Here is a 27267-nt window from a genome sequence, read left to right as displayed (position 1 = left end):
CTCTGGAACAGCCATGATGTGTCTCTAAAAGTGAAGGTGGCAGTCTATGACGTTAAATTTGAACTCAACCTTAGATCAAAAGTCTCAAACTCAAATCTAACTGTTCTCTTCTCTCTGCACTTTCCACTCTGACACCCAAAATAAAGAAGACGGCTCTTTTATAGAGAGACCCAACAAAATCTCATTTGCATACCCCCTCCCCCCTCTCGTCACATCACGTGATTTTCAGTCCATAAATACCAGGGGGCGGCCATTTTTATTTTCTCTTTTTTTTCTTTCCTAACACGAGCTGCACATACAAATATGAAGGCAAAACAGAGAAAAATCCACCTAAAAATGAATATGTATGCCACTGTGGTTTCAGAGCACGCAGCAAAGCAGCGTTATCTCTTCACTCGAGAAGGCATCTTTGCCCGACGAGCATATGAAAGTTCACCATCTGTGAAGGAGGGTGCCGGACGTCTACAGGATTATGCATGCGATATCACAGAGCTTAGGAGCTGCTGAAGATTGCATATTGAACCCTCATTCATTGTCTTCGATGAGAGAATCCGCCATATATATATATATATATATATATATATATATATATATATATATATATATATATATATTTATATATTTATATATATATATATTTATATATATATATATTTATACATAAATTGAATAAAATCACAACCTACATGAATAGAAATTCACTCTTTTTGGCGTTAAGCTCTTACAGCTGTTTCGTGAAAGGATGGACAATTACCTCTCGTCCATAGAACTGTAAATCTTCCATCCAGTCACTCCTCAGAGACGCTCACAACTATTCCCAACAAGTTTTTCAATCCGTTGTGAACACGTTTATTTTTTGGTATAATGATAATAATAATAATTTAATATTAACAGTACTTACATTATTATTATTGGTAATGGTTGTGGTGATGTTTGGAGGTGGTGATAGAAGCATTATCATTATTATTACTGCACTGTTTTTTTACACTATCACTATTGTTATTATTATTACTGTTTTTATCATCATTATTATAATTATAATCTTCATTATAATTGATATCATTATTATCACTCCCGTCATTGCACCATAATCGCTACTATTATCTCCATCTTCACTGTCATTAACAGTAATTTGGAATTTAATTTTATCACAACTATTGGTAGCATTATGTTTAATGTTTAAATTTAATGTTTACTTTTAATTTTGCCTTTATTTTTATTTTATTTTATTTTTCTTAATATTTTTTTTCATATTTAATTTTACATCTAATTTATTTTCAACTTTATTATTACTACTATTACTATAATTTATTTTCAGCTTTATTATTACTACTATTATTATAATTGTCATTACTATTATCTTCTGTACTATTATAATTACCTTACTATTATTTGGTAAATTTCACCACTCTCATAAGTAGCTATGGTTCCCTTACTCCCCCATTTTAACATCAATATGTATACTTAACCTTTTACATCAAGTTATACGCACTCATAGTCATTGCCACCCTAATCTCCAACCGCCCCCTTATGATCATACTCCATATATCATAACAGTAGAAACTTATAAATATATTGCAGCATATTACCTTTCAGTTCTACAATCTTACATACCCCCCCCCCACCAAATTAATCAAAAATTACCCGCTCCATAGAAAATAGACACCCCATAAACCGTTAAAATAAATTACCACACATTAGCAATACACGGCCTATTCAACCATAACACATTTACCCCTTAATCTCAATACTATGTTAAAGACAATTTATATTCTTATATATCATACTATATATAATAAGCTTCTCCTTATTTATTTAGAATTCATTAAAGTTTCCCCCAACACTCTATAATTCCTCTTAATCTTTTTCATCCCTAACGAACCTTACACTAGACGCCGCATCTCTCCCATGCTACCTAGCACCTTCTCTACTCTTCTGATGAGAAGCGTTAGGCTTCGAAATGCCCTGGCATAAAGAGTCCCTTCTATCCCCCAAATTTTGCCTGTTTTCCATTATTCAATAAATGATCCATTCTATATCTACCTATATATAGTTTTGTGTCTTCATTTCATTCTCTTGTTGTCCTATTTTATAAGCTCCAATAATTATTGTTGAGCTTGGCATTATCCGGATAAACCTCCTTTTGTGGAATTGATCTTTCTCTTTTCTCTTTTACTTAAAGCTATAAATAAATATGTATATATAAATATATACATAAATATATATATATATATATATATATATATATATATATATATATATATATATATATAAATATATATATTTAAATATATATATATAAATATATATTTAAATATATATATATATATAAATATAAATATATATATAATACATAAATAAGTATATATATAAATAAATAAATATATATATATATAAATATATATACAAATATAAATATATATAAATATATATATATATATATATATATATATATATATATATATATATTAGCTACTTTTGGATGTAATTGAGCAAAAAAAAAAGTGGTAGTTGAAATAAGATCACTTTTATGGAAGGAAGAACGACAACGCATGAGATGCAGTTACAGGAGTCATGATATGAACTTCATTTTTTATTCTTCTGAAAACCCAACTAAATGGAAGTGATTCTATATTTAGAACTCTCTTCCTTAGAGAGTTCGCTAAGGGGAGGTAACTGTTCATATTATCACAGTAGTAGGCAGGCAGGTTCGAACCCGCGAATGTGGAGAGAGGTGTTAAAAAAATGGCAGTAGCGTGGAGAGGGAATCAAAACAACAGTAGGCAGCCAAAGTGAGGAGAGATGTTAAAAAAAAAGTGATAGCAGTCAGTCAGGCAGGCTCGAACCTGTGACGTGAAGGCAGAAAAGAAAGTGAAAAAAAATCTGACGCCTTAGCTGATGTCCCCATGACGCGACCGGGAGTCAAAGCGTTGAAATTAACCGAAGCCAATCCAACAGTGACGATAACTTGCTAAAATACGGTGAAAAAGATTGACCCCTCTTTGTACAAAATGGCCGAGTTTAGGGTGAAGGAATTCATGTTTTTGGACAATTTTTCGATATTTGTCGTCCGAGACGTTGAGCTTCAAAAAGGTGCCAATCTTGTCAGGATCCGTCGCCTCTGTCGAAAGTTTTTGCGAGACATACATACATACATTTAAACAGACAGGTGAGATTTATATTATAGACTAGCGGGGGGTCCGCGGCGTTGCCCGGGTATTCGTAGGTGTGTGTGTTTTTGGGTAAATCGTTGGCCGGGTGCTTGTTTAAAAAAAAAAAACGAAGCTTTGACGTGTAGTTGGAAAATAATAAAGTGTTAAAAAAAGTGTGACTTGGCAGGTGCCCGTTTTTGACGAGTTAATGACTTGAACTTTGAGTGCGGGACAGTGTTTTATTTACTGCGAGTCTGTTGGCTTTCTTTTTTAATATGCAAAAGCTTAATGCACATGCGGCGATCGTAAGCAATAGCTATTCAGCAGTTAATATTTTCTGTAGGACAGTTTTTAATGAGGTCAATAACTAGGTTTGTTTGTTTTTACCTAACTTTGGGGAAAACCAGCTCCCTGTTTAGTAGGGGTAGTGTCTCATCTCGAAATGAAAGCAATCGTTTGATATGACGAAGCTGACATTGACCAAACGTTACATTGCTTTCTGGAGACCACTGGCCGTGGGCTAGTGATTCAAATCAAGTTTCGCTTTTTTTTATACCGAAAAACGAAAGCAACAGGTGCCGATCCGAAAATGTCGAATATTTAACGTTTCCAAGTCGGGAAAATTAAATAGAGAGACGACCACTGTTGTTAAATCGTAGATATTATCATTTAGACGCGATATAAAAAGTTTTAAGAAGTTGTGAGGCGACTGATTGGTTCTTGGAAAGAATACTTTCTTAGGCATACACGGAAATGCACACACACACACACACACACACACACACACACACACACACATTTTCGCTTTTATATTTATAGATGGTGTCGCGGTTTCAAAATCACTGCCTCCGTTCCTTTTCTCTCTCTCTTCACCTGGTACCAAAATCCGAAGGGAAATTCGGAGTTTGCATGGACTACCGGAAACTTAATATGTCCACTGTTCCTGCCCGGTATCCCCTCCCACATATTCATGATTTTGCTTCGGGCTTGCAGGGGCCCTGTATCTTCTCAAAAATCGACCTGACGAAGGCGTACTACCAAGTCCCAGTCGCACCGGAAGACATTCCAAAGACAGCAGTCACAACTCCTTTTGGACTTTTTGAATTTTTAAAAATGCCCTTCAAGGCCCAAACATTTCAGACATTGATGGACGAAGTTCTGCGTGGTTTGCTATATGTCTTTACATGCATAGACGACATTGGTCAGCAAAGATGCAGATGCCCATGAGAAACACCTAGAGGAAGTGTTTTGCCGCCTGAAACATTATGGTCTTCAAATCAATCCCAACAAATGCGAATTTGAGGCCCAACACATAGAACACATCTCGACCCACCCACACGCCACACCTGCCCCATCAATCACACCGTCACAGTCAGCACGTCAAGAGGTACATCCAACTCCAGAAGTGTCCACCCCCTTAACTAAACACACTCGTCGAGGAAGAAAGGTTACCTTCCCAAGCAAATACAAGACGTACATCTATACTTAATTGATAATGATCAATTATCCATGGAGAGGGCCTTGTCGCGGTTTCAAAATCACCACCTCCATTTTTCTCTCTCTTTCCATCCCCGCTGTTCTCTTCATCTTCCCTTACCTTAAACAAAGGACGTGATTGACTAACGCGAGCTAACGTATGAACAATATCCAGGTTCAGTGAATGCATTCACCTTCCCTTTCTTTCCATCGTCGACTTTGCTACGCACGTCGGAATTCAAATATATCAAACAAAACACTAATAATTCAGGCGATTAACTTTTTACTTTTTAAACGAAATTAATTTAAATGAAATCAACAAACTCCCAAGCTACTTTTGATTGCATAAATTTCGTTCTGGAATTAATTAGAGTCGTTTGTTTGTCTTATGGGGAACGACGCCTCTAAGTATCACACTGGCCAAATGAATACAGCTTGTTTCGGCCCAATCAACCAACTCACCCTCCCCACCTTGTGGGGCTATGCACCAAAGTTCAAGCAAAGACCATTTCCCTTGTGGCAATCAGTTATTGGTCCATGTAGGGGAAACTCTTCATACCAATTGGTACTATCCAGCTCCCCTACTCCCCGGGGAGCTGGTCCCCATTTCCCCATCACTCTCCACATTAAAAAAACGGCCTTGTACCTTATTTGCTCAGTGGGGAAGCAAATAAATCAATCAATCAACCAACTTGGCCAGGGAGTAGAAGGAGGCTCTCGAAGCGACGACTGGCGCTACTACTCACGTTGACCAAATCCACCAGCCGAAGGATTCCAGCAGCAGCAGCAGCAGCAGCAGCAGTCGTCTTAGCAGCAGTTCAAACAGCCCTTATCAGGGCTAAGCAACAAGCCCTTATCAGGGCTAATGAGTTTTTTTACTAATGCGATTCACTACTGCTTGCCTCCTGAAACCCACCAGTCTCCAGCGAATTCCTGCTCACTCCTGCAGCCTTCCTGCTCACTCCAGCGGCTTCCTGCTCATCCCCACTGCATTTCCAACCCTTAGTGCCTCCAGCTCGCTCCAGCGCCTCCAGCTCACTCCTGCAGCCTTCCAGCCTTTGGTGCCTTCCAGCTCCTCCTGTAGCTTTCCGGCAACCTCATCTGCACCTCGCTCCTCCGACCTGCAACCTTGCTTGCATCTCGCTCCTCTGACCAGCAACCTCGCTTGCACGTCGCTTGCACGTCGTTTGCACGTCGCTTCTCCAGCCTGCAACCTCGCTCGCACCTCACTCTTTCGTTCTGCGACCTCGTCTGCACCTGGCTCCCTACCGACCGTCCGTTCCTTAGCACTGACCCTACATTCTCAGTGTCGTCCGTTCCTTAACACTAACCTTACGTTCTCAGTGTCCACCAACCATTCCGGATCGCCCTGACATCCAACCGATTGTTCAAGACCCAACGAGCAACCCTGAACCACGCTACGTCTAGGGTACCTGTTCGGGACCTCCAGAACTTAGCCTCCAGTGACGTGCGATCTTCCGGACAACCGGATTCCAGATCATAGGATTTTTCGTTTCCTTTGCAAATAAAAGGCGAACCGTCGTCTTTAACCAAACAACCTGTGTCTGTCATTCTTCTGTGTCGTTTTGCTGTTTACTTTTTGCCCGTGTCTACCTTGTTAGTTGTTGAGTCCATTGTCCCCGGACGACTTATTATAAGAGAAGAGAAATTAAAACTGTAAGTTGAATCTGTCCTTTGATGAGAAGAATAACAAGAATAGCATTCTTTGAAAGCTTATTATTAAAAATTTATTCAAAGTTGAAAAAACATTATAGACCAGTATGGAAGGTATACAACATACGACAAGGAGTATAAATAAATAAGAAAAACCTTATTCCATGGAGTTTCGAAGAATGCAATATATATATATGTATATATAATATATATAATATATATATAATACATATATAATATATATATGTATATACAATAAATATATAATATATATATAATATATACATATAATATATATGTATATATATTATATACATAATATAATAATATATATGTATATAATATACTTATATATAATATACATATGTATAAATAATATATATATATATAATATATATACATATAATATATATGTATATATAATAGATATATAATATATACATATAATATATATGTATATATAATATATATATAATATATACATATAATATATATCTATATATATTATATATATAATAATATATATAATATATATGTATATATATTATGTATATATAATATATAATATATGTATATAATATACATATATATATGTATATAATATACATATATATATGCATATAATATACATATATATGTATATTATATACATATATATATATATATATATATGTATATAATATACATATATATATGCGTATACAATATACATACATACATATATATATGTATATAATATACATATATATATATGTATATAATATACATACATATATATATATGTATATAATATACATACATATATATATACATATATATATATATATGTATATAATATACATACATGCATATATATATGTATATAATATACATATATATATGTATATAATATACATACATACATATATATATAATATACATACATATATATATGTATATAATATACATACATATATATATGTATATAATATACATACATACATACATATATGCATATATATATATATATATATATATATATATATATATATATATATATATATATATGAACAAATGATTAATAAAACATGTTAAAGACGTCTTGAAAAAGAGTTAAAAACATATTTAATTAATTCCTTTTTTAAAATTAAATATGTTTTTAACTCTTTTTCAAGACGTCTTTTAATATGTTTTATTAATCATTTGTTCATATTATAAGCTCTATTTCCTTTTTGGTTTTATTGAGCTTTTACATCTGGCTGAGTTTACTTTATTTGCAAATATTAACTCTTTAATATTTATAATGTATTTTAAGTTTACCATTTTGATTATCTTGGTAAACTTATTGTAACTTTTATTATATATATATATATATATATATATATATATATATATATATATATATATATATATATATATATATATTTAAAGTGATGGTTGTGTAGTTCCAACGAGAGAAAAAATGTATATTTAAAAGAGTGTAGCCATCAACAATTGTGTTTTTTTTTTTAAAAGGTTTTCATCATATTTTTATTTTAAAATATTTTTATAACGCGTTTCGAGCTTAGGGTGTGCTCTCTTCAGATGTTTTCGTAAAAAGTTTTTCTTTAAAATGGGAGTTTGTAGAGTTACCTCCGCTGATACTAAATGTGTTTTTCAGTGTGATGTGTGGTCTCAGACATTCTGACTCCAACTGTAAGTGTTCAAAGTGTCCGGTCAAAGTTATATTCAAAGAGTGGCATTTGGTCCATTTGGTGAAGGTTTTTATGTTTTTTTAGGGTTCTTTTTAAAGACTTTCTTTCCCCATGTATAGCACACACTCACACACAATCACACACGCATACATATACATTCATGTACATGTACACATGCACACGCACACGCACGCAGGCACACACACACATACACACACGCACATACATAGAAATATATGTAGGAGCATACATGTATACATACCCACCTACACACTCACACACGTACTCACACACATCCACCGCTAACAATTATTTTTATTTCTTTATTTTTTATATATATATATATATACTTTTTTTTCCAACCAAAACACGCATGTATATATGCGCTTAATCATTCAGACATACGTACACGCACCCACACACACACACACACACACACACACACATATATATATATATATATATATATATCATCTTATGAATGGAGCACTAGTGAAACTCAAACAAGCCAGAACTGAATTTTAAAATTAAATTTTCAATGTCAATTTTTCAAATTTATTGCCATGACATTATCCAATGAAGTTATTTTTAGTTATCACTTAAGAATATTGTTGAACTTGTGATTAAATTTAGATGTACGGATGAATAATTATACTTAGGTTTTAAGGAAATTACATTGCAATTAATGATAGAGCTTGTTTTTTTTTTTATAAATTGTTTTTTTTTTAAATCTAATTTTTAACGTTTCTGTGAAATGGTGTTTAGATTGAATTTGCTGCAAAAGTTCCTTAAAATTTACGCATAAACGTGTTAACTCACTGTAAAGGCAGTCAGTTTGTTCTTGTTTCGGCTGGTAATTCGACTGGTATGGGATTGTGTTGCAGTTTTGTTGATGGACGTAGACATTGTGTGGCTTTTCGTCGAATAATCCAAAGTCCGTTCCAAAGTCATGTGGAAAATTTGGCGTCTCTTCCAACACATTATCAATGTTATTCAAACAACCAAGTACCTTGTGAATTGAAAAAAAAAAAAAAGTAAAAAAGAAGAAATTAATCTTTAATCTGTAATACGATGGGTGTATTATTGGATCTTTATTACGTAGTAGACTTTTTCGACAACGCAATATAGCATTCTGCATTCAATATAACAACGGTCTGCTACTGAACCTTAATTATGTAGTAGACTTTTCTCCAACAGCTAAATAATCTTTACCCTCCGAATGCTAAAACGCATTCTCTTGATTTTCATTAATCTTATCTTTTATAAATGAAGCAGCACGCCGGTCACACACGGTTGATTCATCTAGTTCCAGTATGTATGTGTTCTTTCTCACATAGCGAGTACAAGTTAGACAAAGACCAACTTTTTTACACGCTTAGATCTGGTGACCTTAGAGGAAGATTAAATCTGGACAATATATGTGCTCTTTATGACAACTGGTGATGCTCAACTCAGTGAGTGGTTTGACACTGACGAAACTCCACGACACTTGCCGGAGTCAGAGTTGCACCAAAAGAAGATCATACTGACTGTTTGGTGGTCTGCAACTGGTCTCATCCATTCCAGTTTTTTGAATGCAGATGCAGGCGAAACCATTACAGCGGTGAAGTACTGTCAACAAATGGATGAAATGCATCATGAACTTTGACAACAACACCCAGCATTAGTTAACAGAAAAGACCCAATTCTCCGCGACGACAACGCTTGACCGCACGTTGCGAAACCGACTCTACAGAAGTTGAATGAATTAGGCTACAAAATTCTGCCTCATCCATCATACTCTCCAGACTTCTCACCTACTGACTACCACTTTTTCAAGCACTTCAACAACTTTCTGCACGAGAAATGCTTCAAGAAACTAAGTGATATCAAAAACGCCTTCAGCAACTTCATCACCACCAGAACGCAAGATTTTTATGTTACTGACAAAAATCCACTGTTTCACGTTGGCAAAAGTTTGTTGATTCTGATGGTGCTTATTTCGATCAATAAATTTTTATTTGAGCCGAGATATGTGCATTTAAAAGTTACCCCCCCCCGCAGGAACTTTCTTGTCAACCTGATACAAACGCTAAAATGCAGATGGCTATGATTATTTACACTTTTTCTTTCATTGCTTCACTTGCAGGACACTTTATTAGTTTGGTCACATTGAAAGAATAAGTGCTTTCATTAGTGGATGTAGAACAGTTGAGGTAACAGTATTAGTTTGAAAATCAATTTCTGAAACCTCCCCCAAGCAGGTAAAATGGACGCTATATGATAATTTAGAATGATTGAGGCAGCAGTCTCAGTTTAAAAAGGAAGACCAAATAAAACATGGGTGGAAGTGATAAGGATTAATTTGAAAGAAAAAAGTATAAATAAAGACCTGGACAGAGATAATTTAGTTTAGAAGCCAATTTCTAAAAGCTGTCCAACATGTTAGCTGTGCTAGCATGTAAAACAGATGTTAAATTGATGATGATGATGACGATGACATCGACGACGATGACATCGACGGCGATGGTGATAATGATGAAGTTGACGAAGACGACGATGATGGTGATGATGATGAAGTCGACGAAGATGACGATGATGGTGATGATGATGATGACGACGATGATGGTGATGATGTGTATGATGATGATGACGATGGTAATGATGATGAGGATGAGGATGATGATGATCACGATGATGATAACGGTGATGATGACAATGATGGTGATAATGATATGGATGACGATGATGATGAGAATGACGATGGTGATGATGATGATGATAATAACCGTGATGACGACGATGATGGTGATGATGACGAGATGGTAATGATGATGACGATGATGATGATAATGACGATAATGATGATGATGACGACAATGATGACGATGATGGTGCTGGTGACGACGATGGTGATGATGACGATGATGACAATGATGATGAATGGGATACTTACATCAGGAATAGTAAGATTATTAAAGATGAAATCCATGTTCAACAGGTCTGGAAAATATATAAAAGGTTGAATTTAAGTTTTTTAAATAGAAGGCCGCCTGGCATTGCCCGGTAGTAAAATACACTTAAATATGATATTTTGATTAATGCAGATTTCGTATTTATTATTATATTATATTGGACCCAATATATAGTAAAGATTTAAAAAGTTAAAAAAAAATATGACTCGTGCACCACTACGAGAATCGAAACCAAAACGTTTAGCTTACAAGTTAATACCTGAGCTATGAAGACATGTTTGCTGCAAGGCTAAAAATTAAAACATCAACCAATAGCTATTACATTATGCATACGAGAGGCGTGCAATAAGTAATGCCCCTGACCCACTTCCAATTGTCTGATCTAGCTGAAATTTTGCATGTGGAATGATTTATATCTCTACGGGTTATGTGGCAAATTACAGCGCTGAACTAATTGTGGTTTCTATTTTACAGACGTTTGAACTGAGTTAGGTGTGAAATGGAGTCTGTTGAATGTCGAGCAGTGATCCGGTTTTTGTATTTGAAAGGACGCACACCCAGGAGACTTTTGATGAAATGAAAGAAACTTATGGTGATAATGCTCCATCATATGACTTTGTAAAATGCTGGCATCGTAAATTCAAACCTGGCCTGAAGTCTGGAAACAGCTCCCAGACCTGGTCGCCCCCCCTCCCCCTCCTTCTTCCATTGATGAGGCATCTGTCTGTCAAGTTGAGGCTGCCATTTTTGAAGATCGGTGCATTACTATTCGCCAAATAGCCCAAGATGTCGAGATTAGTACAGGGTCTGTGGAAACTATCATTCAGGACCATTTGCATATGCATACGGTGTCTGCCAGATGGATTCCCAGGTTGCTCACACCATTCCAGAAGCGAGAACACATCAAGTGTTCGAGGATGAATTTGGAGATGTGCCAAGAAGATGAGTCAAAGTTTTCCAAAAGACTGATTACACAGGATGAAACCTGGATCTATCACTATGATCCAGAGACCAAAGCCCAGTCAATGCAGTGAAAGCACTTGGACTTACCACCTCCAAAGAAGGCAAGAGTGAAGCCCTCCGCTGGCAAGGTCATGCTCACAGTCTTCTGGGACCAAGACGGAGTAGTGATGACAGATTTCCTGACAAAGGGTATCACAATTACAGGAGCCTATTATGCTTCACTTTTGAGGAAATTAAGGGAAGCTATCAAAATCAAGAGGCGGGGCAAGATCAGCGATACGAAAAGGTACCCTTCTCCTGCAGGACAACACTCCGGTCCACAACTCGTATGTCGCCAGATCAGAAGCACGAGCGTGTGGTTATGAAATCCTTCCCCATCCGCCCTACTCTCCTGACCTTGCACCCTCTGACTTTCACTTCTTCCCAGCCATGAAGTTGTTTTTGAAAGGAAAGCGTTTTCCAGATGATGCAGCCTTGATTTCTTAAGTCACGTCGTGGTTGGAGGACCCACCTGGAGTGTTCTACAAAAGCGGAACATGAGCATGCTACTCCCATGAAGTAAATAAAGAATTCTGCTCGAAATATTGTCCAAATTCCCAGGTTCAACAGAAACATTCCCGAGTTTGACAAGATACATCTGAAGAAGGTCGGAGGTTACATCGACCGGAACGTTGTGAAAATCAAGATAAGAACAGTAGTCGTCCGAAGGTTCCAAATAATACGAATGACCAATCCTCATCTAAAAAATTCAGAAACGTCATATCTACTGTTTTATATAGATGACCATTTAATGTACATTTGTAGCAGTTTTAAATATTAACATTTATTTTATATATATATTTTTAGAGAGTTGCCTCTGTGATGTGATTTGGTCTGTTGTGTGTTGAAGGTGCACACACACAACCGCACGCATAATAGCTGGTAGCCAAACACTTAACAATGAAGTTAGACTGTCAAGCAGCTGTCAAGGTGAGTGAACCTGCAGAGAGCAAGTCACATATATAGCCCAGAGAAAAAGGCAAAAGAGGAGAAGCATACAGAGCCGGCAAGCAACATTAGCACATGTTCAAAGTTCCATCCACCCATCCTCCTTTCCATACCCCATCTCTAGCTTAGTGCCCACACATGAGGCAATAAAAAATTAAAAAAAAGAATATTTTCTATATTTTTATACAAAACAAAGGTGTTACGGATTTTTCCTGGCTGGCGAAAATCGACTGCACAACAGGTTTAACAAATATCAATCGACTTCTCTGGCATATTAATTTCACCAGTTCATTAAGATACTATTTCAGCCACTTCGGGAAGTACAGACAACAGTCAGAGCGTTTCCTAAAAAAACAAAACAAAAAAAAGATTGTATCCTCTTCTCTTCCTAGATCACCGACATCGAACGAAACTATTTTCGCTGAAAACATATTACTCCAAAAATAAAAGTGTTAGTCAAATAACTTTCAGGTTTCATTCCTTTCCTCACTCAGACACCGCCTGAATTTCTTAACCTACATCCGATGGTGTAGGTAATTTAAATAATACTTATCGTTTTGTTTTATTTGAATTATTCAAACTACTGTTCTCATTTATTCTTCTTTTTTTAACGGACTGTTATCCTCATCTTCATAGTTCTTGTTTCACCATATTTCGGCCAACTCATACTCTGGCCTTCTTCAGGTGATTAACTGCGACGAGATAGAAATGCTGAGTCTTGTAACATTATACACAGTAATTACTGTTCCAGGTGAGCATTAACTAAAGATAGTGGTTTCAATCCTACCCAAAGTAAGCCAGAGGATTAGTTAGCCAAAACGTGGTAAGACAACAACAACTATCCGGAGCCTTGAGCCCCTGGAGGGGCATAGCCCATCCACAACTTTGTAGATGCTTTTGTAGTGAGGAATTCATTTTGTCAGGTTGAAGTGCTGGCCTCCACGCCCAACCTTCCCAGAAGATACATACAACACCTAACCTTTCCAAATAGTCATGCATCTGGCACTGGCCAGGTTAAACGTTCCTTAACTTTGGTGATCTGGCGAGAACCGGTGTGTCTGCGTAATTGTGCCACACTAACAACAACTATGGAAGGCAGTAATTACTGGTGACACAGTTACAAGACTCAGCATTTCTATACCGTCACGGTTAATCACCTGAAGAAGGCCAGAGGATCAGTTGGCCGAAATGTGGTGAAACAACAACAAGAACGAAGATGAGGATAACAGTCCGCAAAAAAGAAAAGAAATAAAAATGGTGGGATCCTTCTATCGATCCAGTAGGTATCTCACTGTTTATGCAATTCTCTACCTGTATAAGAGCCAGGTACGTCCAAGGATGGTGTACTGTTGCCACATCTGGGTAGGAGCTGCTAGAAAGGACTTATCCTGCCAAAATAGACTTCATAGCCTAGTGGGTAAATCCCTTTTTTCTTCTCTGCAACCTCTTTCTCACAGAAGAGATGTTGCAAGTCTGTCTCCACTTTATCATCATTTTCATGGCAAGTGCAAGACGGGGGAGGGAGCGACATAGCATCATTCAAACATATAGTAAAACGATCCCCGGGTTTGTTTTGCTATTCACATACATTCGAAAAAGTTGTCAAAAAACAAATATATAACAAATAAATATTATCAAAGGGCAAGAAAAATTACTTTTTTTTTTTTTTTTTTTACCTAACTGGATATTTTTTAGTGTCTATTTAATGAAAAATGTTAAGTCGGCCCGAAAAACATGCTGTGTTTATCGGTATATTTGAAAAAGACAAATGGCTCGCTGTTGAATACGTTAAGTTTGGAAAAATGATTTAAAACTAAAAATTATATAAAATACTATTAGAAAGCCGCCGAATATAAGTGAGCCTATGTCACGGCAACATATATTGAGTGAGTTTCTAACAGTATTTTGTATATTTTTTTTAGTTTTAACTCATTTTTCCAAAATTAACGTATCCAACAGCGAGCTGACCGCCATTTGTCTTTTTCAAATATACCGATAAACACATAATGTTTTTCGAACTGATTGAACATTTTACATTAAATAAAAAACACTACAAACTTATCCAGTTAGGTAGGAAATTAACTTAACTTGCCTTTGATAATATTTATTTGTTATATATTTGTTTTTTGACAACTTTTTCGAATCTATGTGAATAGCAAAACAAACCCGGGGATCGTTTTACTATATGTTTGAATGATGCTATGTCGCTCCCTCCCCCGTCTCCGCCAAAAACTTTGAAAATAATAAATTTTCAAATTATTTTGCCGATAATCGAACAGGAGTATAATAATAGTCTGACGTCTAATCGATATCACTTTAATACAACAAAAATAACAAAAAAAAACAAAACAAAAAAACAAACAAAACAAAAACAAAATAAAAGCAAGAAAACAAACAAAAAACAAACAAACAAATAAACAAACAAACAAACAAAAAACAAATAAAAAACGAAAAACAGTTTGGGAAGTGGGTCGGGTCACTGTTCTAAATATTTCTAAACTGGCGTGCAGAAGTCTTGTGACGCCTTGGTGATACCCTGCCTTGACACCTTGATTGTATCTGATTGTATCACATTCCACCCTACCCATTCCATTAAATATATATATATATATATATATATATATATATATATATATATATATATATATATATATATATATATATATATATTCATCCCAAGCAAAGCACATTGCTACTCTGACATAAGGAGCTATTGTGAACTTGGGCCATCCTAAGTAGGGAGTTGTGCAGCTAGATGTTTGTTTGCATTACATTTAGATGTCTTCATTTTGGTAGTCAGAGAAACAAGGAACATGAGGGAATTCCAACGCAAACAGTTCCCAGATGTTCAAGCTATGAGATTAGAAATCTTTCCGGCATCTGTAAAACGAAAGGGCGAGATTTTGCTTATTATCAGATTGATTGGAGTATTTACATCGAGAGGGGGGGGGGACACAAGTGCAACAAGTTTGTTGGAGCACGTTCCACTGAAATACTTGTAAAAGAAGCACAAGGATGCAACATTGCAGCGATGGGTCAGAGGCTAAAGCTTGGTAGACAGTATGGGTCCTATTAGATTAAATATTCTGTTTTGGACCCTATCCAAAAGTGAGAGACGCACCAGCCCAGATGTGGTAACAAAACTCCATACATAGCTGAACGGTGGCTTTGTAGTGATACAGGATATTGACAAATGAGAGAAGTTTTTTAGCTTAGTAGAGGGAGCCCACCTTCTTTGCAGAACACTTGGCAGTATCTTCTACGAACTTGTTCCAATTCAAATTATCTGTGAATGTTAGGCGGAGAAGTTTACATGTTGGACTCTCAGGTAGAATGCTATCAGTCATGGCAATCCTTCGTTGGAAAGGTTTCTTATTATACTCAAGTACAAGTCCTAGTACTAACAAATATTATGAAAAAGGAAGATTGGTTGAATATGATTACGTACATGTTAACACGTGTGTAAACGTTTACTATGTTACATAAATACTCTCTGTACTAATTTAGATGTCATGGAGAAGGGACCATTCCGTTTCCCCTCTCTTTTCTATATCCTATTACTACCCAAATTGCTTTCTACCGTTTTGGGAATGATCAACACTTATAATCGATTTTGAGAATAAGTTTTTTATGAGCCCAAATTACAATCAATTTATTAATTTTCGGCAAATGTTAAAGGTTGCGGCCAGAGTAGAATGCTGGAAAAAAAAATCTGTTGTTGATGTTAAGATTCAAGGCATGCCGCAGGTGTCACCATAAAAGAACTCTGATTTTTGTACACTAAGCCACTGTTTTATAAGAGTTTCTAAGTTCTCACCAGCTTGTTAACTTGATGCAGGATTTTTTTACTTTTGGGGCTTGAAACGATTTTTATTGGTTGAAAATATTTTGCGTTAACACGTTCCTGTGAAAACTAACTTGCTTGAGGAAGTGACAAGGAGAGCAAATCTAAACGAAGCAGAGAAAGAAAGAGGACAGACCATTAGAGCCATTTGCTTTTTATGTAACATAGTAAACGTTTACACACGTGTTAACATGTACGTAATGTTGTCCAGAACCAACACGCTGTAGCCTCAGTCTATAACCCTTACACCCTCTCTGTCCGAGGGCCGGGCCGCATCCGTCACTATCCTGGTTCACGGGAGCATACTTGTGATGTACTTCTGGCCGTGTTCGTCGCTCCCAGTTCACAGGACCAGGGATGCAACCCAGCAGGGCTACATTCTTACTTGTCTAGTGGTGGACCCCTCAAGGGTGACCAGACTCTCACTGGTCACTGGAAAATATCTTTCTGCTGCTCAGAGCACGCAAAATGTGCATGATCCTAAGTCCGTGTGGCAACATTGTCGATTTCGGTCGTTACTCTGGCTTCGTGCTGGATCCAGTCTATCTCTTTCATCATCTGGCGTCAAGGCATACCTGAAATAAACTGCATCTTCATTCAGGCCGGCAATCGAGAAAGAAAGAAAAAATCTGGGACATTTTTATATAACGAAACAAAATAATTATTCATAAATCGTTTTACACTTGTTTATAGTCGAGTTCTTTGATCCAAGCTTCATGGTGCAGGTTGTATAACTTAAAGTTCCTCTAATTAATTTTCCAACTAAGAACAAGAGCTTTCCAACTTAGCTCTTATGAGGGTTTCTCCTCCCCCCACCCCAGGCGGGGCGAGAGCGATGTGGACGTCTCGATGCCAGTCAGTAAAAAAACTAACTCTAAAAAAGACGATCGTTTTTATCAAATCAGAAATTCCCCTTCCACCTTTCTGGAGTTATTCTTTCTTTTCTCTTATAGCTTATCTCTACCAGACCTCACCCCCACCTGCACTGATGTTTTTACTTATTACCAATTAGGCATAATTAGTCACCCCTGGTCGAACAATGCCTGGCGGCGACCCCTCACCCCATTCTTCATCTCGCTCAACAAAGATTTTAAAAACAACCTTTTCGATATATAACAACAAATGAGATAAAATAAATATAATTTGGTTTCTTTTTTCTTTCTGACAAAATCCCATAGACATTTCTCATAAACATTTGTTTTTCCTTGACCAAGTGTCAGCATGGCCCCCTAACCATACCTCATCCTGTCCCATCTTCTCTTCCTCTATTTGAAAAGCAAGATCATCTGGTGTCGCCGGAGATCTCGTCATAAGTCGCAAAGCAGACAAAGAACAGAAAAGAACTTCTACTCGCTTTTTTTTGTTGTACAACATTTATTTCCTCATACTCTCGTTACCACTGTAACGTTTTTCTTCTTTTTTTTTACAAAGGAGTCATCACTTATCAAGGCCCGGAGACCACTCGAGAATAAGGGTTAATGAGTGTACAGTAGACAATGGGGCAATTTCGAAGTAATCGTTAGTAGTGGAAATTTGATAAATTGAATTACTTAAGGTCATCAAGAACTTCTTTACGTTGGATCTGAAGGTGACTATACTGTACTCAACTGGAAAGCAGGGGAACGGAAGAGAGTTCTACAGGCGTGCAGTGCTAAGAAAGAAGCTTTGTTCATGGAATCTACATTTAGGTTTAGGCACAGATAAAGAGTGGGGGAAATTATTGATAGTGGTTTTGCAAAAGTTTGGCGAGAGGGAACCATAGATTGGAGGTCAGACGTAATCGTTTTCTACAACGTTGTCTCAACATCACTCACGCCTTTAATGTGATCTCGAAAGTTCTTCCCGCCTCTATAGTGATCTCCTTTTTAAAGTCTTTATTTTTCCTTATTGGTGACGTCATTTCGCAAGCATTTGCGTCCGTGCGTCCGTGCATACTTTCATTTCTTCTTCTCCTGCTATGCATGACTTCTCGTCTCGGCTGTGACGTTACTCACGTGTTTTTAACATGATCATAATCTGTGCACACGGTCTTCTTTTTATAACCTTTTTCTTTGTTTTTTTTTGCCATGACGTCATTTAGGCCCGGTCATTTGCATACAGCTGCCATACGTGCGTCTATGCATTGTTACATTTAGTGTTCGTCTTAATCATATCTCGATGTAAAAATCTGACGCCAAATTACTACGAAAGAAGTCAGGCGCAGAGATACTATCACAGTGATTCGACAGAAACACCCATTGGTAGATCTTGTTTCTTGTCTAGGGCAATGAACGCCGTTTCCCCCACTCCCGACACACCCCACCCCTTAAGCTGGGCACTTGAGAATGCTTGAGTACCACATATGCCTGAGCAATTAGATTGGGTTGACCTTCCTCTGATGGGTTGAGGGTACCGGATTGACAGTTACGGGCTGCTGTTTCCGACTGGTAGTACAGGAGCCCTAACTCTTTGGTAGCGCTTAGAGCGGCTGCTCCATCAACAGTTGAATAATATCGGGATGTTTGCAGTGCCATGGCGCGCATGGAAAGGGACCCTGCACTCATCCCCGGTGGGCTTTCCTGAGGCCACAGTCCTAGTTGATGGAGGGTCAGCTGATGGTCTACTTGTGATGCATGTGTGATATTCTGCATAACCTCCTGTTCGGCTTCCCCTAACCCAACTGAAACTCGTTAAAAAACATGATGACAGTACAATCTAAAAATAAGCTTAAACCAGGCTTAGGGACAAACAAATCCAACTTGCCTCCTCCCTTGAGGCTTGCATTCACAAATATCCGTGGGCTTAGAACTAATTTAGCTGATGTTGAAGCATTTCTCCTAACAAATACCCCGGATATCTTAGCACTAAGTGAGACTAACCTACACTCCTCCATCCCCTCTAACTACTTTAACATGCCTGGATATCTCCCACTCTGCCGTAAGGACTCTGACAGACATATGCACGGACTTGGAGTTTACATTCGTAATACCCTTCCCTTGACTAGAGAAACAAACCTAGAAACAGATGATCAAGCCTTTATGTGCTTTAGACTTATCATGCAACACAACATTAGCTACTTTTACTTTCTCTACCGCTCTCCCTCGACCCAAGACTGCACCATAATAAACAAAGTATCTGACAGCATAGACACAGCACTCTCCTTCGACACTAGCGCCCAAGTACATGTATTTGGTGACTTTAATGTCCATCACAAAAATTGGCTTGGATTCTCTACTTATACAGATGCAGCAGGCAGCGCAACTCATAGCTTCTCTGTATCTCACTCCCTATCGCAAATTGTTACTTTCCCAACCCGCTTCCCTGATCAGGAAGAGCAACACGCATCACTATTAGATCTGTTTTTGACCACAGTTCCTGATGATTGTGTAACGAAAGCCGACAGCCCACTTGGGAACGCTGATCATGCGGTAATAATGGTTGAAATCGCCCTAAACTCCAGACCCAAAACTGAAGAGCCAGTGCTCAAAACAACGAGATATTATAAAAAGGCTGACTGGGAAGCTATCAGAGATCTTATCAGAGACGCCCCATGGGGAAATATTTTTTCTCTTCCTGCTGAACAGTGTGCAACTGAGACCACTGAATGGTTCAAAACTGCAATCGAAGCGCATGTTCCCATGCGGAAATTCTATAGCAAGCCCCACTCTCCCCAATGGTTTACTTCGACTTGTGCAACTGCCATTGCTCAAAGGCAGCATGCATTCCGCAGGTTTAACCGACATAAGTCACAGACAAAGTACATAGAAGCTAGAAGTAACGTTAAGAAAGAAATAGCGACAGCTAAGAGGGAATTTACGGAAACCACTAAAAAACGCATCGAAGCACAAAAATTAGGAACTCGTGACTTCTGGAAAATCTACAACAGTGTAGTAAATAATGGGCAATCAACAATTCCCCCACTAACCAACAATCACGAGGTTCTTTGCTCAGCAACCGAGAAGGCTAACATGCTTGCCAGTCGGTTTGCCTCCAACTCTACACTGGACCCTCTAAACCACCCCCTACCTGACTTTCCTATGCGGACAGACGCCACGCTAGACGATCTGGAAATCACCCCTGCTCAGGTGCATGCTATCATAAAAAACCTTGACACTTCCAAAGCATGTGGACCCGACCTCATCCCAGCTGTGCTATTAAAAAAGTGCTCAGCCGAAGTAGCTCCAGTTCTCTCCAAACTCTACAACAAATGCCTTAATGAATCTTGCTTTCCGAGCTGTTGGAAAACTGCTTCTGTGGTACCAGTATTCAAGAATTCTGGCGAAAGAACTGACCCATTAAATTATCGCCCTATTAGCCTCCTCCCACTTTTTGCCAAAATATTTGAGACCTTAATTAACCATGCTCTAGTCCAGCACCTTACAGATGCTAAACTTCTGACCGACCATCAATATGGATTTAGACAAGCCCGTTCCACGGCAGACATCCTCACTGTAATCTCTGAACGCATATACCATTCACTGGACAAAGCGGGAGAGGGCAGAGCGGTAGCTCTAGATATATCTAAGGCTTTTGACAGGGTATGGCATGAGGGTCTCCTCAGGAAGATTAGATCTTACGGTATCACTGGTAGAATACTTAACATAATTAAATCCTTCTTAGATAAGAGAAAAATCCAGGTTGTCCTCGACGGTCGTACGTCTAAACAATATAATATAAATGCGGGAGTGCCCCAGGGATCTATCCTTGGTCCTCTGCTGTTCCTGATATTCATAAATGACCTCCCCGACAAAATTGCCTCTGAGATGGGTATATATGCTGATGACACCACACTCTATAGCAGGCACGACAGGAAAACAAATGAACATATATCTAAAGTAATGGCAGAAACACTAGAGGATGACCTCAAATCAGTAGTGGAATGGGGACAAAAATGGATGGTAACGTTCAATGCCACCAAGACAAAACTGGTTTCATTCAATAATTACAAGAAACCTTCTCTACCACCTATAGCAATGGCCAACAACTCTTTAGCTGAGAGTACGTCTTTCAAGCTCCTTGGCCTAACGTTCACAGGAAACATGAGCTGGAACAATTACATCGAGGGCATTGCCAGGGCCGCTGCGAGGAAGGTGGGCTCTCTCTACCGTGCTAGAAAACTTCTAACACCCGAAAGTATCCTGTACCTCTATAAGGCCACTATTCGCCCATGTATGGAGTATTGCTGTCACATTTGGGCCGGTGCATCGGCTACTAGTCTCTCGCTCCTTGATAGGGTTCAAAAGAGAGTCGCAAATCTGATAGGCCCTAAACTGGCATCAAAACTTCAGCCTCTGTCCCATCGTCGAAACGTTGCATCCCTCTGCCTGTTCTACAAGTATTATAATGGTGAATGCTCTGAAGAACTGCAAGCACTTGTGCCCCCACGACGTGAACACCCTCGACAGACCCGACAAGCTACAAAATCCCACCCCCACACTGTAGAGATCCCTAGATGTAAAAGATCTTTCTACTCCAGTAGTTTCTTCCCCAGAACTGCTAGACTTTGGAATTCCATTCCAGGTCACTGCTTCCCCAACTGTACTGACATGCATAAGTTCAAGTGCAACGTGAACCAACATCTCGCTGCCCTAATCCCTACATAGTACCCCAGTAGATGTTTCCCCTGATAGTAGCCCCCTACATTAAAGTGGCAATGTGCCTTGTTTGGGGTGAAAATGTAATAAAAAAAAAATAAAAAAAAAAAAAAAAGAAGGAGAAAGAGTAAGCCAAATGGACAAAGTCAGAAAAGGAGTAGCTTAGATCAGCTTGGTGACTTTTATATGCTCGTTCGTCTCGCACATTAATTTCTAATCTCGTCTAACATTCATATTATTTGAAATCATTGGACTACTGTTCTCATCTTGAATGTCATTTTCACAACATTTCGGTCGATGTAACCTCCGACCTTCAGGTGTATCTTGTTGAACTCAAGAATGTTTCTGTCAAACTTGGGAGTTTGGACGGAATTTCGAACGGAACCCTTTATTTACTTGACAGGGGTAGCATGCTCTCGTTCCATCAGCCATGACTGGTTAGAGGGCCTAAGTAATTCGCAATTGTATGTTTCGGTTACCCACACTGAGAATTGAACCTTCAACCATCAGGAGAATATCACTTTTACAATTGACTTTTCCAAGTACTCTAACGACTGCACCACGTGTCCTTGGGGACCCGTGGTGCAAGATACACCTGAAGAAGATCGAAGGTTACATCAACTGAAACGTTGTGAAAATGACACTCAAGATGAGAACAGTAGTCCAAAGATTCCAAATAATACAAATAACCAATCCTCATCTCAAAAATTCAGAAAGATAATCTATAAAAGTTTCTAATGATATTCAAGTATAAGTTTTAGTACCCAGAGATGTTATGAGGAATGGAGACTAGTTGAATATAATTGGATGCTCCAAACTGATTTAGATACTAGGAGGGGGTACTTTTCTGTAGCCCCACTACCATCAAAACCGGTTTTTACCATTCTGAGAATGATTGACTCTTAAAATCAATCTTTAGAATTATTGTTTATTGTAGCCCCTAATCAATCAACCAATTTCGGCAAACGTTAAAGGTCGCGACCAGAGCAGAAATGCTGAAAAAATTCTTTATATGCGTTAAAAGTGGTTTTATGTTGTTATTTTCTCATATATTCTGAAATGAGGCATCATTTCGATTTAAAAGCCACTTAGTATTATGCATGTAAAATGGAGAAAAACGCATCAAAACAAGATGGCGACCAATTTGGCCTGATGTTTCATGATTTCACTTATTCAGACACTGTTGACACATTTAAAGCGTATTTTTTTTTTATCAAGTTTGCATACGTAATACTAAATGGATTTTAAATGGAAACCGTCCATCATTAAATAATATATAAGAAAATAAAACAACATAAAACCTTTCTTGATGCCTATGTAGAATTTTTCTCGCATTCTGCGCTGGCCCCGACGTTTAACATTTGTCGAAGTTTTATGTCGTTTTAAAATATTAACATGCGTTGAATGAAGCTTAAGTGCGATTGATCAACAGGTTATCCTGTAGAGACAAAAGCACATCTAAAGCATTTGTTTTTTCAAAGGAGAAAACGATTTTAAAAACACAAACAAAAAACTGTGACAACGAAATGATAAAAAAAGAAACAAAAACAAAATTCAACTTACATAAAACAAACAAGAAGCACCAAGATGAGCTAAAGAACGGCTATTCGCTTCCAATGTTCCAATACCCGAAGACGTTCTGGTGATGGCTCGATCGGAAATCCGTTCTTTAAATAACGACCATCTGGTATGACGTCATATTTTTTTGCAACCAATCAGACGCCGCATACATTTATTGGCTTTTCATATCTCGGCGATTAAGCTCTTCAGGTATATTGTTGATTTATAGCACGCGCATGCAAACACACACACACACACACACACACACACACACACACACACACACACACACACACACATATATACTAGCAGGATAACCCGACGTTGCTCGGAATTGAATAAGGATATATACTTTTTCGCTATGCTCATAACACCATATTACTGTCTTTGTTTTATACGCCACACTCGTTTCGTTTGCAGAAGAAGTTGCAATACGAGCAATTGGACCCATGGAGAAGAATTTAAAAAACTACCTATAAAATATACCCGATGAACCAAATGCACGAGAAATTCAAATAATTGCACTTAAAGGGACGGTCAGAATCTTAAAAAAAGATCTCTAGGATGGAATATCTGAATTAGCGGGCATCCTCCATTCTCCTCCACCAGTTTGGCATCCGGTAGGATTCTCCACCACCAGCTTGAACAAACTGATTAGAAAAAGAAAAAGAAAGAAGAAGACTATATGGATTAGTGCCTTATTCATACAATTTAAGTTTCATTAAATATTATTTCAGTGTGTTTTTGAAGTTTCAAGAGGATTCTATCGCCATGGTTACCCAGGGATGAGGCCACATTGAGTGTGACGTCTTCCTGAAGAATTTTATGAAAATATAAATTTCATCAAATTGGATGTATTTGAAGTTTTAATGGATGTCCACCCCCATAACCCTAGCCCTAACCTCCATAGCCCCCTTAGATTAGGAGGGCACTAAGGCATTCAGATTTTTTTACGTACAAATTAATTTCGTTGTTTCCTACGGCAAAATTTTGTATTGGAATATTTTATGTAGATCTCTAACCTTTCTCTCTACAGGGAACGCACAAAGACCACCAACACATACGCATAGACATTGAGTTACATATATATATATATATATATATATATATATATATATATATATATATATATATACATATATATATATATATATATATATATATATATATATATATATATTATACACTACACTTGCCACTGGTATTTAATATATGTCGACTCAAGGGGGCTGCCACAAAAATTTCACGTGTGGGCACCCCTTCGTGTGTATCCATAGTCTGTCAAAGACTGAACGAGCCTGTTTTAATGTAATGTATGGAATAATGGTACCTTCATTGGACTGAAAATTTACAGCACATATGTGGGATAAAATGTCCTTACCTAGGGCGGGTAATGTAAACCACATATTGAAAATTATTTAAATAAGTTATTGTTGTGCTAAATTTTCGGTATGTTTGGCAAGAGTGTGTTTGTTTGGTAAGAATGTGTTTGTTTTTACATGAGAGTGCTATAGTGAAGAAGCACAGGATTTTTTATATAAATGTTATACTACTCGAATATATTACATGATTTTCGATTTTGATAACTTATGTACGTCACGGATAAGAATTTCTTTGTTTTTCATATAGGTACTTCACTGTACAAGTACCTTATTTTCTGGGTAGGATACTGTAGAAGTACCATTTTCTTCTAGTTTAAAAATGAAAGAACTCAATACTTTTAAGTAATTTTCTGTTGTGCTTAATTTTCTGTGCGTCTAGAGTAAAAATTTGTTTATTTCATCTATTGCTATAGTAAAGAAGCACCTTATTTCTCATTTAAAAGTCATGCTAATCGATTATATAACGTGATTTTCGATTTTAACGACTTTTATGCACGTCACAGGTAGGATTTGGTTTGTTTTTCATATATACTACACAAGTACTTTATTTCTTGGGTAGGATACTGTACAAGTACCTTATTTTTAATATATAAATGAAACTACTCGATGATTTTGCATAATTTTCTATTGTGCGAACTTTTCCGTATGTCAAAGGTGCGGGTTTGTTTTTATAATAGAGTGCTATATTAAAGAAGCACCTTATTTCTTATATAAATGTCATATTACTCGAATATATTATATAATTTTCGGTTTGTATTACTTTTATGTACGCCACGGGTAAGATTTCCTTTGTTTTTCATATGGGTACTATACTGTACAAGTACCTTATTTCTCGGGTAGGATACTGTACAAGTACCTATTTTCTAATGTAAAAATGAAAAAACTCGATACGTTTATGTAATTTTCTGTTGTGTTATATTTTCTGTACGCCAAGGGTAAGAATGTGTTTGTTTTGTTATCTGGGTGCTATAGTGAAGAAGCACCTTATTTCTCATATGTAAGTCATACTACTCGAATATTAAACGTGGTTTCCGGTTTTAATAACTTTCATGTATGTCACAGGTAAGATTTTCTTTGTTTTTCCATGATTACTATACTACACAAGAACCTTATTACTTTGATAGACTTTTTGTACACATACATAGATTAAAAACTGATAATTGTATGTGATTTTTGGAATATAACTATACAAATATACAAGCATATATAATACATTAAATTTATAATGATCAGTTAATTAGTATAGGAGTGAATCCAATACATACAAATATATTAGTATATACGTATACTAATCATTCATAATGATCGGTTAATTAGTTTAGGAGTGAATCTAATACATAGGAATATGTAAATATATACACATAATTATAATTCATAATGATCGGTTAATTAGTTTAGGAGTGATTCCATTCCATAAAAATATAGAAACATATACACATAATTAAATTTCATAGTGATCGGTTAATTAGTTTAGGGATGATTCCAATAAATAAAAATATATAAACATATGCACATAATTAAAATTCATAATGATCTTCCAATTAGTTTAGGGGTGAATCCAAGACAAAGAAATATATAAACATATACATATAATTAATATTCTTAATGATCGGTTAATTAGTTTAGGAGAAGATCCAATACAAATGGCATTACTTGATCTATTTACTTGGTTTTTGGAATGTAACAAATAAGCTGATATATCATATATATTTTGAATATGACATTTTCGTTACGTAAATCAAAAACATTCTTGTGTATTTTTTTTAATAAAAGCGTTCTTGTGTACTTATTACATAACATTTAAAAATATCGGAATGTAAAAAAAAAGGAGCTGATGGAGATCGAAACCGTAACACTTGCACTAGCAATCGGGCACACTACTCGTTGCATGAAAGAGACAACAGCTTCAACAACATTGTGAAATATCTTAATAAATATATTTCTCTTTTACTCGATGTACGAATGCGCACAATGACGCTCTTCAAGGTATTATTGCTTTCAAGTTTGAACCCTTTTTTGAAGCCCTTAG

At 36.9% G+C, this 27267-nt stretch overlaps 1 protein-coding gene across 10 annotated transcripts in view; it reads right to left on the bottom strand.

The window, feature by feature from the left end:
- The window catches only part of LOC145266406 (ETS-related transcription factor Elf-5-like), a 128500-nt gene that overhangs the window by 34676 nt on the left and 66557 nt on the right, over positions 1 to 27267 (bottom strand). For 8 of the 10 annotated variants that reach the window (XM_080122061.1, XM_080122067.1, XM_080122060.1 and 5 more), the window contains exons 2-3: positions 10911 to 10957; positions 8795 to 8984 (exon numbers count right to left, since the gene is read on the bottom strand). In XM_080122061.1, coding sequence (XP_079978187.1) covers positions 8795 to 8984; positions 10911 to 10957 — 237 coding nt within the window. Of the gene's footprint in view, positions 1 to 8794; positions 8985 to 10910; positions 10958 to 23859; positions 24507 to 27267 lie in introns of all 10 variants that reach the window. The other 2 variants (XM_080122065.1, XM_080122064.1) reach the window with 1 other exon arrangement.

This window comes from Euprymna scolopes, chromosome 41, assembly GCF_053919585.1.
Source record: "Euprymna scolopes isolate OS-2025 chromosome 41, ASM5391958v1, whole genome shotgun sequence".
NCBI classification, from domain to species: Eukaryota; Metazoa; Mollusca; class Cephalopoda; order Sepiida; family Sepiolidae; genus Euprymna; species Euprymna scolopes.
Note: the sequence above shows the minus strand (reverse complement) of the source record. Positions and strands in the feature narration are given on the sequence as shown.